This window comes from Gopherus flavomarginatus, chromosome 22, assembly GCF_025201925.1.
Source record: "Gopherus flavomarginatus isolate rGopFla2 chromosome 22, rGopFla2.mat.asm, whole genome shotgun sequence".
Classification (NCBI taxonomy): domain Eukaryota; kingdom Metazoa; phylum Chordata; order Testudines; family Testudinidae; genus Gopherus; species Gopherus flavomarginatus.
The window spans coordinates 5903418-5918113 of NC_066638.1; the positions used below are offsets into that span (position 1 = coordinate 5903418).

Here is a 14696-nt window from a genome sequence, read left to right on the forward strand (position 1 = left end):
ATTAACCCTGTGGAGTCCCTGTAAAAATTGCATGCTCTGCAGCTGATTTCAGTCCACACTTGTGCTGAGGGTGCCTGAGAACCACCCAGGCAGGGGAAGACTTGAATCCAGCACCAAGCCTTGCAGCAAACACCCACGTCCTCCTCCTCCTCCTCCTGAGAGAGTCTTTGCTGCAAACATGGGACCAGTGGGGCCGGCAGGGCTGGCCCTAGCACCGAGAGGGATCAGTTATTTATGGGAAGGGATTTTAAATTTAGGAGGCAGGTCCCCAGGTGTCTCTGCCCTCTGCAGGCTCCTGTTTCTGTCTGCAAGGTCTGTTTGGGTTTGTCTAGCCAGGCAGGGTCACCTGGAGGTTGCCTCTCCGCAAAGGGAGCGAGGAGCCAGCTGACCCCATCAGGCGTGACTCAAATGAAGGTTCACACACAGTTCCAGAGACTTTTACAGGCAGCCGCACTCCGGGCCCTTCCAGATTAACCAACCCAGTCTCTCTCTCTCTCTCTCCCCCCCCTCCCCGGCAGGAATTTGTCATGATTGTGGTGTTCGGCATGGAGTACATCATCCGCATCTGGGCAGCTGGCTGCTGCTGCCGTTACCGGGGCTGGCAGGGGCGGTTCCGCTTTGCCAGGAAACCCTTCTGCGTAATAGGTACGTGTTGGCAAGGAAAGCCGCCTGATGCACCCTGTGATCCTCCCCATGGAGCACCCAGGGGTGCACCGCAGGGAATTGTTCTCTGCACCCATCTCTAGGTCTCCCTGGTTATCAAAGGAACTAGAGATGGGAAGGGCATCCTAGGTCTCTTGGGGCCACTTGGAGGCCATGGTGATGGGCACATCAGCAGAGCCTTGATACACAGGAGAGCCCCCTAGTCCAACTCCTTGCAAGCTTTCACGGTTACCAGGCCAGACAGTCCCGTGGCACCCTCAGGAGCAAAGCCGAAAGGAGATGGGATCAGAATAGATTATGCCCAGGGTTATGGAAGGACCCAAAAGGACGGAGGTGCCCAGGAATCTGCTGAATTTTGGAGCCTTAGACTCCTTGGAAAATCCCGCCCTAAGAGTAAAGCGCCCCAAAATTCAACCCCCACCCCCTCAAATCAAGGTGTGGCGGGGGCCGGGGTTAGGGGTGGGAAGGGAGGGCAAGAAGGAGCAGAATCCAAATGTCCCAATCAGGGGCACCTGGATCCAGAACTTCTGGCAAGTCCAAGTTCAAGTCCACATTTTTCCCCAGCCTAGTAAAACGCTGTGTATGAGTGTCCTGCTCACTGATGGGGTGTGGGGAGACCTCAGAGTGGCTGGAACCCAGGCTGCGTTTGGGGAAGGACCTGATGTGGATACTTCTCTGGACAGGGCCAGCTGGGAGTGGGGTGGAGCCTTTTCTCTGGGGCTCCTGGGGCTTATCCCAGTGTTTCGGGAGCTGGCAGCAGGTCTGAGTTGGGCCAAGTTCTAGAGAAGAACAGTGGTTCTAGGACCTGACGGGGGCTCAGATTTCAACTTGAAGTGGGCTTGAGGCAGGGGGGTTCCCATTCCTGCCCCATCCATGCCCCTTCAGGGTGGCGCTGGTCGCTGTTCGGGGGCAGGCAGGGAAGGATCGGTGGCTTTGATCAATGTAATTGGAGGGACACAGAGTCACGTCCGGATGGGGAGGGAGATGCAAAAGTGGAGAACTTCTGAAGAGGGCAGCGGGATGGTCCCCCTCCCCAAAACGCCTGGTGGAGAGAGCTCCTCCAGCCCAGAGAATAGAGCGAGGCACCATCACTGCCCTACGCTAAGTGACCAGGGCGAGGGGACCAGCCAAGGAGGATATTCTTGATGGACCCAAGTATCAGAGGGGTAGCCGTGTTAGTCTGGATCTGTAAAAGCAGCAAAGAATCCTGTGGCATCTTATAGACTAACAGACGTTTTGGAGCCTGAGCTTTCGTGGGTGAATACCCACTTCTTCAGATGCATGTGGTGGAAATTTCCAGGGGCAGTATATATATGCTAGCAAGCAAGCTAGAGATAACGAGGTCAATTCAATCAGGGAGGATGAGGCCCTGTTCTAGCAGTTGAGGTGTGACACCATCAGCTCATGATTGAACAAAGACTGTGAATGGCTTGCCAACTACAGAACCAGTTTCTCCTCTCTTGGTTTTCACACCTCAACTGCTAGAACAGGACCTCATCCTCCCTGATTGAACTGACCTCGTTAACTCTAGCTTGCTTGCTAGCATATATATACTGCCCCTGGAAATTTCCACCACATGCATCTGAAGAAGTGGGTATTCACCCACGAAAGCTCATGCTCCAAAACGTCTGTTAGTCTATAAGGTGCCACAGGATTCTTTGCTGCTTTGATGGACCCAGTGGCCTTTCCCCTCACTCTAGGGTATTATCAGCTGTGCAGTCTGGGCTCTTGGAGGCTGACCCTCTTTCAAAGGGCAAATGGCCATGCCAGGGCAGTCTGGGCAGAATGGAAACCTCAGGGCATATGCAGGGGGAGGGACCAGTGATAGACTCCCCCGCCTGCTAGCCTCAGAAGTGGTCTGGGGAGATGTCTCCTTGGCAGATGTGATGCTCTGGGGTTGAGACCCATGCGAGCTCCTAGGCAGATGGGCTGGGATGTATCCTGTGCTGGGCAAAGCTGGGATCATAGAACGTCTGGGTTGGAAGGGACCTCAGGAGGGATCTAGTCCAAGCCCCTGCTCAAAGTGGGACCAATCTCCAGACAGATTTTTGCCCCAGATCCCTAAACGCTCGCTCAAGGATTGAACACACAACGCTGGGTTGCTATCCCTGCCACCCTGCTAGCTAGCTAACCCCCATCCCTGCCACCCTGCTAGCCAGCCAACCCCCGTCCCTGGCACCCTGCTAGCCAGCTAACCCCCGTCCCTGCCACCCTGCTAGCCAGCTAACCCCTCCCCTGTCCCTGCCACCCTGCTAGCCAGCTAACCCCCGTCCCTCACACCCTGCTAGCCAGCTAACCCCTGTCCCTGCCACCTTGCTAGCCAGCTAACCACTCCCCCGTCCCTGGCACCCTGCTAGCCAGCTAACCCCCGTCCCTGGCACCTTGCTAGCCAGCTAACCCCCGTCCCTGCCACCCTGCTAGCCAGCTAACCCCTCCCCTGTCCCTGCCACCCTGCTAGCCAGCTAACCCCTCCCCCATTCCTGCCACCCTGCTAGCCAGCTAACCCCTCCCCTGTCCCTGCCACCCTGCTAGCCAGCTAACCCCTCCCCCATTCCTGCCACCCTGCTAGCCAGCTAACCCCCGTCCCTGCCACCCTGCTAGCCAGCTAACCCCTCCCCTGTCCCTGCCACCCTCCTAGCCAGCTAACCCCTCCCCCATTCCTGCCACCCTGCTAGCCAGCTAACCCCCGTCCCTGCCATCCTGCTAGCCAGCTAACCCCTCCCCCATCCCTGCCACCCTGCTAGCCAGCTAACCCCCCGTCCCTGCCACCCTGCTAGCCAGCTAACCCCCATCCCTGCCACCCTGCTAGCCAGTTAACCCCCGTCCCTGCCACCCTGCTAGCCAGGTAGCCCCGATCCCTGGCACCCTGCTAGCCAGCTAATCCCCATCCCTGCCACCCTGCTAGCCAGCTAACCCCTCCCCTGTCCCTGGCACCCTGCTAGCCAGCTAACCCCCGTCCCTGGCACCCTGCTAGCCAGCTAACCCCCGTCCCTGCCACCCTGCTAGCCAGCTAGCCCCGATCCCTGGCACTCTGCTAGCCAGCTAACCCCCGTCCCTGCCACCCTGCTAGCCAGCTAACCCCTCCCCTGTCCCTGCCACCCTGCTAGCCAGCTAACCCCTGTCCCTGCCACCATGCTAGCCAGCTAATCCCTCTCCTGTCCCTGCCACCCTGCTAGCCAGCTAACCCCCGTCCCTGCCACCCTGCTAGCCAGCTAATCCCTCTCCTGTCCCTGCCACCCTGCTAGCCAGCTAACCCCCGTCCCTGGCACCCTGCTAGCCAGCTAACCCCTCCCCTGTCCCTGCCACCCTGCTAGCCAGCTAACCCCCGTCCCTGGCACCCTGCTAGCCAGCTAACCCCCATCCATGCCACCCTGCTAGCCAGCTAACCCCCGTCCCTGGCACCCTGCTAGCCTGCTAACCCCTCCCCTGTCCCTGGCACCCTGCTAGCCAGCTAACCCCTCCCCCATTCCTGCCACCCTGCTAGCCAGCTAACCCCCGTCCCTGGCACCCTGCTAGCCAGCTAACCCCCATCCCTGCCACCCTGCTAGCCAGCTAACCCCTCCCCTGTCCCTGCCACCCTGCTAGCCAGCTAACCCCCGTCCCTGGCACCCTGCTAGCCAGCTAACCCCCGTCCCTGGCACCCTGCTAGCCAGCTTACCCCCATCCCTGCCACCCTGCTAGCCAGCTAACCCCGTCCCTGGCACCCTGCTAGCCAGCTAACCCCTCCCCTGTCCCTGGCACCCTGCTAGCCAGCTAACCCCCGTCCCTGGCACCCTGCTAGCCAGCTAACCCCCGTCCCTGCCACCCTGCTAGCCAGGTAGCCCCGATCCCTGGCACCCTGCTAGCCAGCTAACCCCCGTCCCTGCCACCCTGCTAGCCAGCTAACCCCTCCCCTGTCCCTGCCACCCTGCTAGCCAGCTAACCCCTCCCCCATTCCTGCCACCCTGCTAGCCAGCTAACCCCTCGCCCATCTCCCTGTGCTCTGGGTCGCAGATTTGATCGTGTTCGTCGCCTCGCTGGCCGTTATTGCCGCCGGCACGCAGGGGAACATCTTTGCCACCTCAGCGCTGCGCAGCATGCGCTTTCTGCAGATCCTGCGGATGGTGCGCATGGACCGCAGGGGGGGCACCTGGAAGCTCCTGGGCTCAGTGGTCTATGCCCACAGCAAGGTGAGCTGGAGGAGGGCGCTGGCCCGGGGGCAGGGCTGGGTTCAGCGTCGGCACCACGGGAGGTGGGCAGGGATAAAACAGGGCAGAGCTGGGCACAGCATGGACTGGTGCATCCAGCTCTGCCACTGCCACTCCACCCTGGCTGAGAGCCCCCTGCTCTACCCAGGCCTGGGCTCCCCATTGCCCTGACCTGTGGCACCCCTGCTAGTCCAGTGCTCCCCCTTTAGCCCCGCACGGTGCAGGTAGGTCTGGACTGGCTCCTTCTATGGCCCCCGTTACTAGTAGCTGAACACCTCCCAGGCTTGAATGTATTTAACCTCACAGCAGGGCTATGAGCCCCATAGTCCCAAGGGAGAAACTGAGGCACAGAGTGACTTGTCCAGGATTTCACAAGGGTGTCTATGGTAGAGTAGAGACTTGAGCCCAGCGGTCTCCCTAGTCCTAGGAGGGCACCCTCACCACTGAGCCATCCTTCAGCTTTTCCCCTGTTAACCTCCTACCTCTCCCCATTCATTTCGAAACTGACCCAGCCCCCCTCTCCCCCATGGGCTCGCCCCAGTCAACCACGTGGAACGTTTCCCTCCAGTCACTTAGCACCGGCGGCCTCTCTGTGCCTCTCCAACGTGTGCACAGGAGCCTTCTCCTCTGCAGCTGCTGCTGGGTGAGATCAGCTCCACGTACCTGGTCCCTAGGAGCTCAGGCTGGCAGTCTGCCCACCCCCCTCCAGTGCTCCCTGCCATTGGATCCTCTCTGTCCTTTGCCAGTAGCGAGTGGGGCTGCGTCTGGGGCACTCTGCAGAGGGGACACTGCATTGTGTTGTGTCGTGTATTGGGCCTTCACCCACCTCCTCCCCATCTTGGCTTTCGTCCCCTCTCCTCCTCGTCTGCCTGTGGCAGGAGCTAATCACAGCCTGGTACATCGGCTTCCTGGTGCTCATCTTCGCCTCCTTCCTTGTCTACCTGGCCGAGAAAGACGCCAACACGGAGTTCGCCACCTACGCTGACTCGCTCTGGTGGGGCACGGTAAGTGTGGCTGCAGAGTCCCCTCTCTCACTGGGGGGGTGGCATGGGCTGGGGGCGAGGGGGGGCGAGGAGAGCTCCGTCAAGGCCTCTCTGTGTTCTCTTCCCCTGCAGATCACGCTCACCACCATCGGCTATGGGGACAAGACCCCCAATACGTGGCTGGGCAGGGTGCTGGCGGCCGGCTTTGCACTCCTGGGAATCTCCTTCTTCGCTCTGCCTGCCGTGAGTAGCCCCTTGTGGCATCCTGGTAACACCCGGCGCTGCCAGGGGGAGGGAGAGCCAGGCCTCGGGGACCTTAGGAGCTCAGGCTGGCAGCCGGGGCTGCTCCGGAGAGGGCAGACAGCTAGAAGTACCCTCCCCGCCTCAGTGCTCCTTAAAGGGTCACTGCCCTGTGGGTAAGACTCCAGAACAGACCCTGCCATGGAGATGTCATTGGTCATTCTCGTCCTTCATTTTCTTTTCACTTTCCTACTTTTCTTTCCTCTCTTCCTTCCTATTTTCTCTTTTTGTCCCCTTTTTCCTCCTTCTGTCTCTCTCCCTCCCTTCCCTCAAGAGAAGAGCAATGCCCTACCACGGCACTGCAGGGACGGTGGCACCCCATACCCCTCCTGCCCCAGTGTCTCCAGCGAGGGATTGTGGGCTCCCAGCTGATCTCTGGAGCTGCCAGGCCCCTGTGGGAGGAGAGATGGTCTGGCAAAGCCAACAGAGTCCTACTTTGGGTGGGGGGGAGACATCTTTGCTCACTCCCAAAGAGTGGATCGTCCTGTTAGCCAGACAGAGGGCGTTGGCGAGTTTGGACTCTGAGCGGTCTGTGCTCATGCCGGGGTGACAGAGGGATGCTTCCTTAGGACCCCGCAGGCCTGTGGGGATCAGACTGTGTCGTTGCAGTTTGTCTAGCTGGTGCACAGGGCCAGGCAGGTTCTGGGTCCTGTTTCATGCACACTGGCCCCTTTCTCCTGCAGGGAATTCTGGGCTCCGGCTTTGCCCTGAAAGTCCAGGAGCAGCATCGCCAGAAACACTTTGAGAAGAGGCGGACGCCGGCAGCGAACCTGATCCAGGTACCGTGGGACACCTGCACATCTCCCTGGGGAAACCCCACCTTCCACCTCGGTCTGGAGTCACTCCACAGCTCTGCGGATGGCCCTCAAGCTCAGTCTGCAAGTCGTCCCCAGCTCTCCCAGTACAGCTCTGCGGATGCCCCTCAATCCACACATGCGGCCTGGCCCCTCTGCTATTCCAGACTTCCTCTTCCCCATATACACACAACTCCGCCAATGCCTCTCAATCTGAGCATTCAGCCCAGCACCGCCTGCTATCTCAATCTGGTGCCCCAGCCCCCACACCTCTGCAGATCCCCCTCAGCCCAATCTGCAGCTCCACAGCTATCCCAATCCTGCATTCCCCCCTCTCTGCCCCGGCCAGTACAGCTCTGCAGATACCCCTCAATCTGCAGCCCCCCTGCTCTTCCAGCCTTGGGCACTCCATGCACACAGCTCTGCCAGAGCCCCTCCGTCCGCATTTGCACACTTCAGCACATCTGACATGTACCTTGGCGAGGGTTCGCCATGCCTGTAGCCAAGCCCTCGCGCTTGTGGAGGGTGGCCCTGGCAAATCAGTCCTCTTGTCTAGATCAGCTTGCTAGAGAAGTGAAACTTTAGAATCCCTCCTTATCTCCCCAGTTCAGAGAACAGGCGCACAAAAGGAAGCCCCCGATGCCCCTTGTCTATCTGCAACTGCCAGACAGTCAGCTGGCCCCGGCTTTCACAGCTCCCCGGCCCTCTGAATGCAGCCCTGCTCCTCCTTTCATCTCGGCAGCGGGGAAGGAAAAAGCCTGACATTAATTAATGGAGCTGGGCACGGGGCGAGACAAAGGGCCCAACTGCCTGTCGCCCCGCAGTACAAAGCAAGCACCAGGACACACCGCAACCCCCCCGCCCCCACCCCAATAACCCATCGCTGCCCGGCATTCATCAGGCGCTGATGTGCCATGGGTGCAGATGGGAGGCCGCGAGGTCTCCAATAAGGCTCCCCATTGTGATCGCTCCTTAATTAATGGCACCAGCTTCTTGGGAGTGTTACCTGAAGCCTCAGCGAGAGGCTAGCCTGGGGGGCGGGTGAGAAGAACAGGGGGCTTGGTTCTCCACTCCAGCTACGCCAGTTTCACGTCAGCATGTCTGGCGCGGGCAGAGCTGCTGCGGGGACTATGCAGGGCTGCCCGGGGAGGGACACAAGTGGGGCAGTTTGCCCCAGGCCCTGCAGGGGCTCCCACGAGAATATAGTATTCTATAGTATTGCAACTTATTTTTATGGAAGGGGCCCCCAAAATTGCTTTGCCCCAGGCCCCCTGAATCCTCTGGGAGGCCCTGCGGCTCTGTCCTGCGCTGTCCCCAACTCGTGCCCAGTGAAGCCCCAGGAGAGCTTCCCACTGGCTCTGCTTTCCTGGCAGTCCCCGCAGTGCCCCTGGGAGGGAGCGGAATTTGCCCAACCCTAGTATTATAATGACCAGGGGGATTCCCCCCACAGACCCCACTCTTTCCTGTGCTGCCCTCCGATTGGCTGAGACACAGACCCCCCAAAAGGCCTCCGGGTCTGCGCTTGGTCTGTCTGATCTGAGCCAGTTCGATTGTTCCCCAGCCCACAGCCTGGGCATCCGGCTGGGGCAGAGGCATTTGCACCGTCCAAGGACAGGGGGTGCTGCACCAGCGGCAGGAATGGGGTCTGTGGCTCACTGGGCTCCAGGTGGCAGCAGGAGGTGCTGACTCGCGGCCTGCAGCTGCTGTTTGCTGCTCGGGCAGAACTGGATCCCTGCATCGAGGTCTGTTCAAGGGAGTGGGGTGGAGCTGGGACTGAATTTTGATGCCCTCAGAGAGCCTGTGGGGCCAAGCACAGCTCAGGACAAAGCTGCTATGAGATGCCAGGATGAGAACTCCTGCCTGCAGCAGCCGACCTAGATCCTGCGAGCTCCCATGTACACAGCTGTGCCCAGCCACCTCTGGCCTGACCCTGCAGCATTCACTACTATTCCAGTCCTGGGCTCCCCGTTCACTCACCCACCAACCCCTTAGCATCCCTTGGCACAGCCCTGCCAGTGCCCCTCGGTCCTGCAAACAGCACCTCGCTCTGCCCTGCCAGTTCCTGCTGTCTCCTCCATGGGCACCTCCAGCTGTGCCATGTCTACCACACCATCCCTCTTTCTCTGGTGCAGGCTGCCTGGCGCCTGTATTCGACAGACGGGAGACGAGCCTACCTGACCGCCACCTGGTGTTACTATGACAGCATTCTCCCATCCTTCAGGTAGGTGCCACGCCACACGGGTGACCACAGACCGAGTGCTGTGGGGGAAAGGGGAAAGGGTGGTCCCTGCCATGTAGCAGTCGTCTCCTCCCAGAGCAGTGGTGTATGCACGGCTCTGAAGGTCAATTGCCTCCGTGTCTGTTGAGGGCAGGTGGGAGCAGGATTTGGCCCTGCCCACTGGATGACCCAGCAGGGCTTGGGAGCAGCGTGGATGTGAGCAGCTTTGCCCCAGGAACTGGGTACATAGCCTGGTGTTGCTCATCACCACCTTCCCCGCCAGCCTTCTGGCTGCCGGGCACAGCAGAGGTGGTGGAGATGCCTTGTGCTGCTACAGAGGCTGGATTCCCATTGCTTTCCCCAGAAAAGCTGTGGGGGTCACTGAGGCAGGATGCAGAATTATCCACCATGGGCGTTGATGCAGGGAGAGGGACGAGTCCTGGGTTAGCTGATGGGGTTAACTCTTTCAGCGTCATGACAGATCAAAATTCCAGAGCCAGTGCACCCCGGTCGCTCTCTGGAGATGCAGTCTCTCTAGAGACGGCCGTGTGGGAGAACGCAGGAACCTCTGCGCCTTGACAAGTGGTCACGTGACCGTGATGCTCAGCTGCACTTCCAGAGAGCGCAGTTTATCAGAGCAGGTGCCATCAGGCATGTATGCCACAGCCTAACGAGGCAAGACCCCACCGGCTCACCCGAAGCATGTGCTGTGGGCTTCTAATGGTAGAATTCCTAGCATCCTTTTTGGGGAGGAGAGTGGGGAAGTGGGGCCCGGGCTGGATCTTGGTCTATGATTCCAGACTTCGAGGCACCCCTGGAGCTGAGATGTCAAACGCTGCAAGCCAGTGTCGGTTCTCCCCTGTTTAGACTGGAGTTGAATGGGAGCTGTCCTGCTGAAGTTGGTGGCATAGCTCTGGAGTAACCCGGATGTAGGTGCGATCAGAACCGGGCTCAAGGCCCCTATGTTGGCTTAATGGTCCGACACCTGTAACGCAGTCAGGCTGAGATTTCTGTTAACCCTTCCTGTGCCAGCCTGCCAGCCCATCGAATCTGTATACACAGCCCTGAGGACCAGAATTCCTTTGGACAGGAATTAACTTAACTTAATGGTGGGGCGGGAGGGGGAGGAATAGGGTGCTTGGGTTGCCAAATGAAGGTTTTGCAGTTAATAGCTTCCCCAGGATGGAGTCCCTTCTCATCAAGATTGATTGGGAGTGGGAGGTGGAGCTGGACTTTCTATCCAGCCCATCCGTATAGGGCGAAATCAGTTTTGCTCTCCCGCATCATCCTCTGTCTTCTGCAGGGCACGCGTGGGATGGAGCGGCTGCTAAAATTCCTGATTTCCTCCTCCATCATCCTCCATCACCCCCAGGGGCCACTCCCTTTGGAGACCCGTGGCCGCTGCATCCATTCCAGCCCTGCCCGCTCTATCTCTATCCCCCCTCCCATAACGTTTCCCAGATAAGCTGGAGCCCTGCTGGTGATGGGACCGAAGTGGACGGATTCCTCTGGTGGCTGCTGTTGAAATTAGCTGGAGCCGGGAGGATTGCTCAGCGCTCTGAGACCTGGGCTTGACTGGCTGCAGGCCAGCCCCATGTGTCACCTGTGGGGAGGTGGGAGGGCAGAGTAGGAAAGACAATGTCTGCGTAAGAGAGGAAGGAGGTGAAGACCCTTTGGGTATCCATGGACGCTGCCTCCCCTGTTAAATTGACCCACCTCCTTTGCTCTTCCTCCTGCATCCCCTAGGAATACATTGTTGGAAGGGGAATTCCGGAGGCCTCTGACGCTAAGAAATAGTGTTGTGTAGGGAGACAACACCCGGAATCGTCGTTGCATCTGGATTGTCCAGTTGTGTCCATCCACCACGTATTTGTGTTGCTGATCTGTACAGGGCAGGGTCTCACTCTGTGTTGCCAATTGTACAGTGCCAAGCACACTGATATTAGGCAAATAATGAAATGGCCCCACTTTACACCAACATGCTTGAGTCAGGGAAGGAAACATCCCCCCTCCTGCCCCCGAGCTTGACCCCCTCCCTTTCTGCTGCTGACAATGGATTTAGGTTTGTCTGCTTTGTACTACAGTGGGTGGTTTTGTTTCTTTGCCATGACCCTTGGTTTTATTTTACAAAGACAGAATTCTTCGCAGCCTGAAACACAAATCCCTCAATTCCCAGCGGCACCACGACTCAGAAATTAACCCGAGGTGCCGAGCTGCGAAGAACTGCCATCCGTTAGAATCCCCATTAGCTTCTCTGTCACTTCTGAGCCCGTCCCGTTCAGAAGACTCTCTAGTGTGGGGGTTGTTTTTAAAGTAAACAACAGCGGTGAAGCCCAGAGTTGGATCCAAACTTCCCCAGAGTTCAGCATCTCTCAGGCACAGGCGTCTTTTAAAGGGGCCGGGGGAGGTGTTGTGTCCCCCACAACTGCAAGCTTCAGGCAGGCACAAAATTTGTCCTCCAACATGAGGCCCCATTGGCCTGACTGGAGCTGCCCCCCAAAATATAGAAGTCAAACTGTACCTATGCTGTCATGCTATTTCGCAGTTTGAGAGAGATAGAAGGGCCCTGTGACAGGATAGTTCAACTCCCTGCTCTGCCACAGACTTCCTGTGTGAGCTTTTGGCATGTTCCTTAGCTACCCCGTGCCTCGGTTTCCCATCTCTACCATAGCACTGTGGTGTGGTGAGGATAAATATCTGGAAGATTGAGAGCGACTCAAGTACCTAAGAGAGACAGCCTACAGAAGGAAGATGCAAAATGCTGCCAGGTCTGCCAGTCATTCAGTGAGTGGCATTAAGACACCCGGGGGCCTGACCAAAACCCTTTCGAGATCAATGGGAGTCATTCCATCGCTTTCAAAGGGCTTTGGATCAAAGCTAGAGTCTATAACATCAGCTGTATCATGTTAAAACGAGATCTTGCCCTGCAAGCTCAGCTTTGTGCTCTAAGGTGCGTGATGTGCCCCCCTCACAGGCATAAGCGGGGCCAGAATTCTACATCGGGTCGGTTGCAGGAGAGAGTATTAGAAACAGGGGGGCTGCCCCGCCGCTCCCCGATGCTGGATTTCCAGCAGTGCAGCTGCTTCTGATTTACAGCTGGAGTGAGCAAGAGCCGCATCAGGCCCGTTTGTTTCATTGCACGATTGACGTCTCTGTGCAAAGGGTCTTCTCAGACATGCAGCATGAGCAACATGTCACGGTCATCTGAGTTTGTGCAGAGCACTGAAAAATTGGGACAGACCCAACTGTGTCTGCCTGCAGCCAAACCCCTGAAAACATGGTGGTACTTTCCAACCTCTGCCCACTCATGACAACATGAGACGCCACTCACTGTAGATTGTGAAAATCTTTGTGACTAGATCATTCCTCTTCTTTCTTGTGATATACTTAACAAAGGCGACATTTAAACTGCTATCACTAGGCTTCAGAATAAACAATTCATTGAGCTAGATGGGGAAGCTCTCTCAAAGCTATTGTTTTAGGCTGTCTGCAGACTCAGGCAGACATAGAATCGTATTCCTTCATGTCACGTTTTGAGGGATATCTTCACCGCCATAAGGCTAGAGGCTTAATTTTTTTTTTAAATGAAAGCTGAGATTGTGGAGCACAGGAATGTACCAGCCCCCCACTCCTCCCCAAGTTATCATGAGCTGGCCCAGTTTGACCTCTGCAAAGGCCTGATGGAAGCTGCTAAGAAACTGTCTTTAAAGTCAGGGAGGGGGGTTGCTTTAAGCCTGCCTGGATCCCTGCTTTGTTCATTAATGTGGCTTTGATTTCTTTTTGCCTTGGAAGGTTTAATTTCTCCATGTTTTTATTTGAACCCACCCCCAGAGAGCTGGTCCTTATGTTTGAGCATTTGCACCGAGTCCGCAACGGAGGAGTTAGGAATTCAGAGGTGAAAAGGTTGCCTGACGGAGCCCCACCGCCATATCACTCCTTCACCTCTGGCCAGAAAACCGTCGCCCCTGCTTTTTGCTCTGGGGAAAGGTAGGGTGCCCCCGGCTACCGCTCCTTGGTGTGTCCTTTGTCTCTCCCCCACCAGTGTTGGCCCTGTGCGTGTGTGTGTCGCCAGCACTGCTGCTCTCCTCCTGTCTCCTGAGCATGGTTTGGCTTTTGTCCGTGTTGGTGGCAGGTGTACCCCCGGCTGGCTTCTGGTCTCCCTGTAGTGGCTGGACCATGTATAGAGGTTTGTGTGTCTGCTGATGGATCTAATCATTCAGTGCAGTCACTAGAGACTTGTGCTTTTCAGATTCGAAGGTCACAGGTTCAGTCCTCACAGACAACTCACACAGGAGTGTTACATACCCTCGTGCACAGATCACCCCAAATCCACCTGGCTGTGTTCTGTGTTCCCAGGGGCTCTCCAGCACCCTGGGGGAATCCAGAATCCAAATCCAATGCCTGAGGTGCTAGGATCCCCGTGGCCCAAAATAACTAGTATTCCCGATGCTCTTAGGGTAAGTCTATGCTACTGCGATTGCAGCTTGGATAGACACACACCCAGGCTGGCATAGCTACAAATCATAATGTTGACGTGGCAGCTTGGGCTGTACAAGTGCACCACAAAGCCTGAGTCCTTGCATAGGCGCCAACTTCCCCTCCGCCCAGTGGGTGCTCGACCCCCACACCCCTGGCTCCACCCCTGTCCCGCCTTTTCCCACCCCTGCACTACCCTCACCCCACCCCCATTCCATCCCCTTCCCCCAAGTCCCCACCTCGTCTCCACCTCCTCCCCTGAGCGCGCCCGCGTACCCACTTCTCCCCCTCCCTCCCGGAAAGTCCTAAGCGCCGCCAAACAGCTGTTGGGGGGCAGGAAGCGCTGGGAGGGAGGAGTAGGAGCAGGGACACGGCACGCTCGGGGGGGGGAGAAGGAGGCGAGGAGGAGGGATGTTGGCTGCCACTGGGTGCGGAGCACTCGCTAAATTTTCCCCATGGGTGCTCCAACCTCAGCGCACCCACAGAGTCGGCGTCTATGGGTACTCGAGCTGCTGAAGCCCATGCCCGTGCATCTTGCAGTTAAAACTAGCGTAGGTCTGTCTGCTCCAGCTGCAGTCACACCTCAGACGGACTCTGAGGGTCTACGCAGCGTCATACAGTCAGAATCGCTCACAACGTTCAAACCGACCTCGTGTGCAGTAACATCACTCGGGACATTTTAAACTGGTGACCCGAGCATATGTCCAGGTGCACACCCTGAATAAATGTGTTTTACATGTGATACATTCTAGCTAACTCCAAGAACTGTATGTGTCAACGCAGCGGAACAGACAGCTGGCCCTTCTACTCCCTTATCCATGGCCAACACCTGATGATGGGGAAAAAGCAAATGCCCCACATTGCCTTTCCGTGTCACTGAGTGCCTCCTTGCCCAGGCATTATGGGAAAGGGTAAATTGCACTGCCCTCTGCACTATGCTGGTCTGTACTTTCTTTACCACTCACGTATCTCCCCTTGCTTGTGTCCTTTTCCAAACGTCTCTTCAGCCTCTCTTCGAAGAGGCTCCTAGTGGCAGATACCAAGGCAGGTCAGCTCCCATGTGCTGTAGAACGGA

General features: G+C 57.5%; 1 protein-coding gene across 10 annotated transcripts in view; it reads left to right on the top strand.

The window, feature by feature from the left end:
• KCNQ4 (potassium voltage-gated channel subfamily Q member 4) overlaps positions 1 to 14696 on the top strand; it is an 84330-nt gene that overhangs the window by 43824 nt on the left and 25810 nt on the right. For 9 of the 10 annotated variants that reach the window (XM_050932418.1, XM_050932420.1, XM_050932419.1 and 6 more), the window contains exons 3-9: positions 519 to 645; positions 4657 to 4832; positions 5729 to 5854; positions 5966 to 6076; positions 6817 to 6912; positions 9060 to 9148; positions 12977 to 13132. In XM_050932418.1, coding sequence (XP_050788375.1) covers positions 519 to 645; positions 4657 to 4832; positions 5729 to 5854; positions 5966 to 6076; positions 6817 to 6912; positions 9060 to 9148; positions 12977 to 13132 — 881 coding nt within the window. The remainder of the gene's footprint in view (positions 1 to 518; positions 646 to 4656; positions 4833 to 5728; positions 5855 to 5965; positions 6077 to 6816; positions 6913 to 9059; positions 9149 to 12976; positions 13133 to 14696) is intronic. The other variant, XM_050932421.1, reaches the window with a different exon arrangement.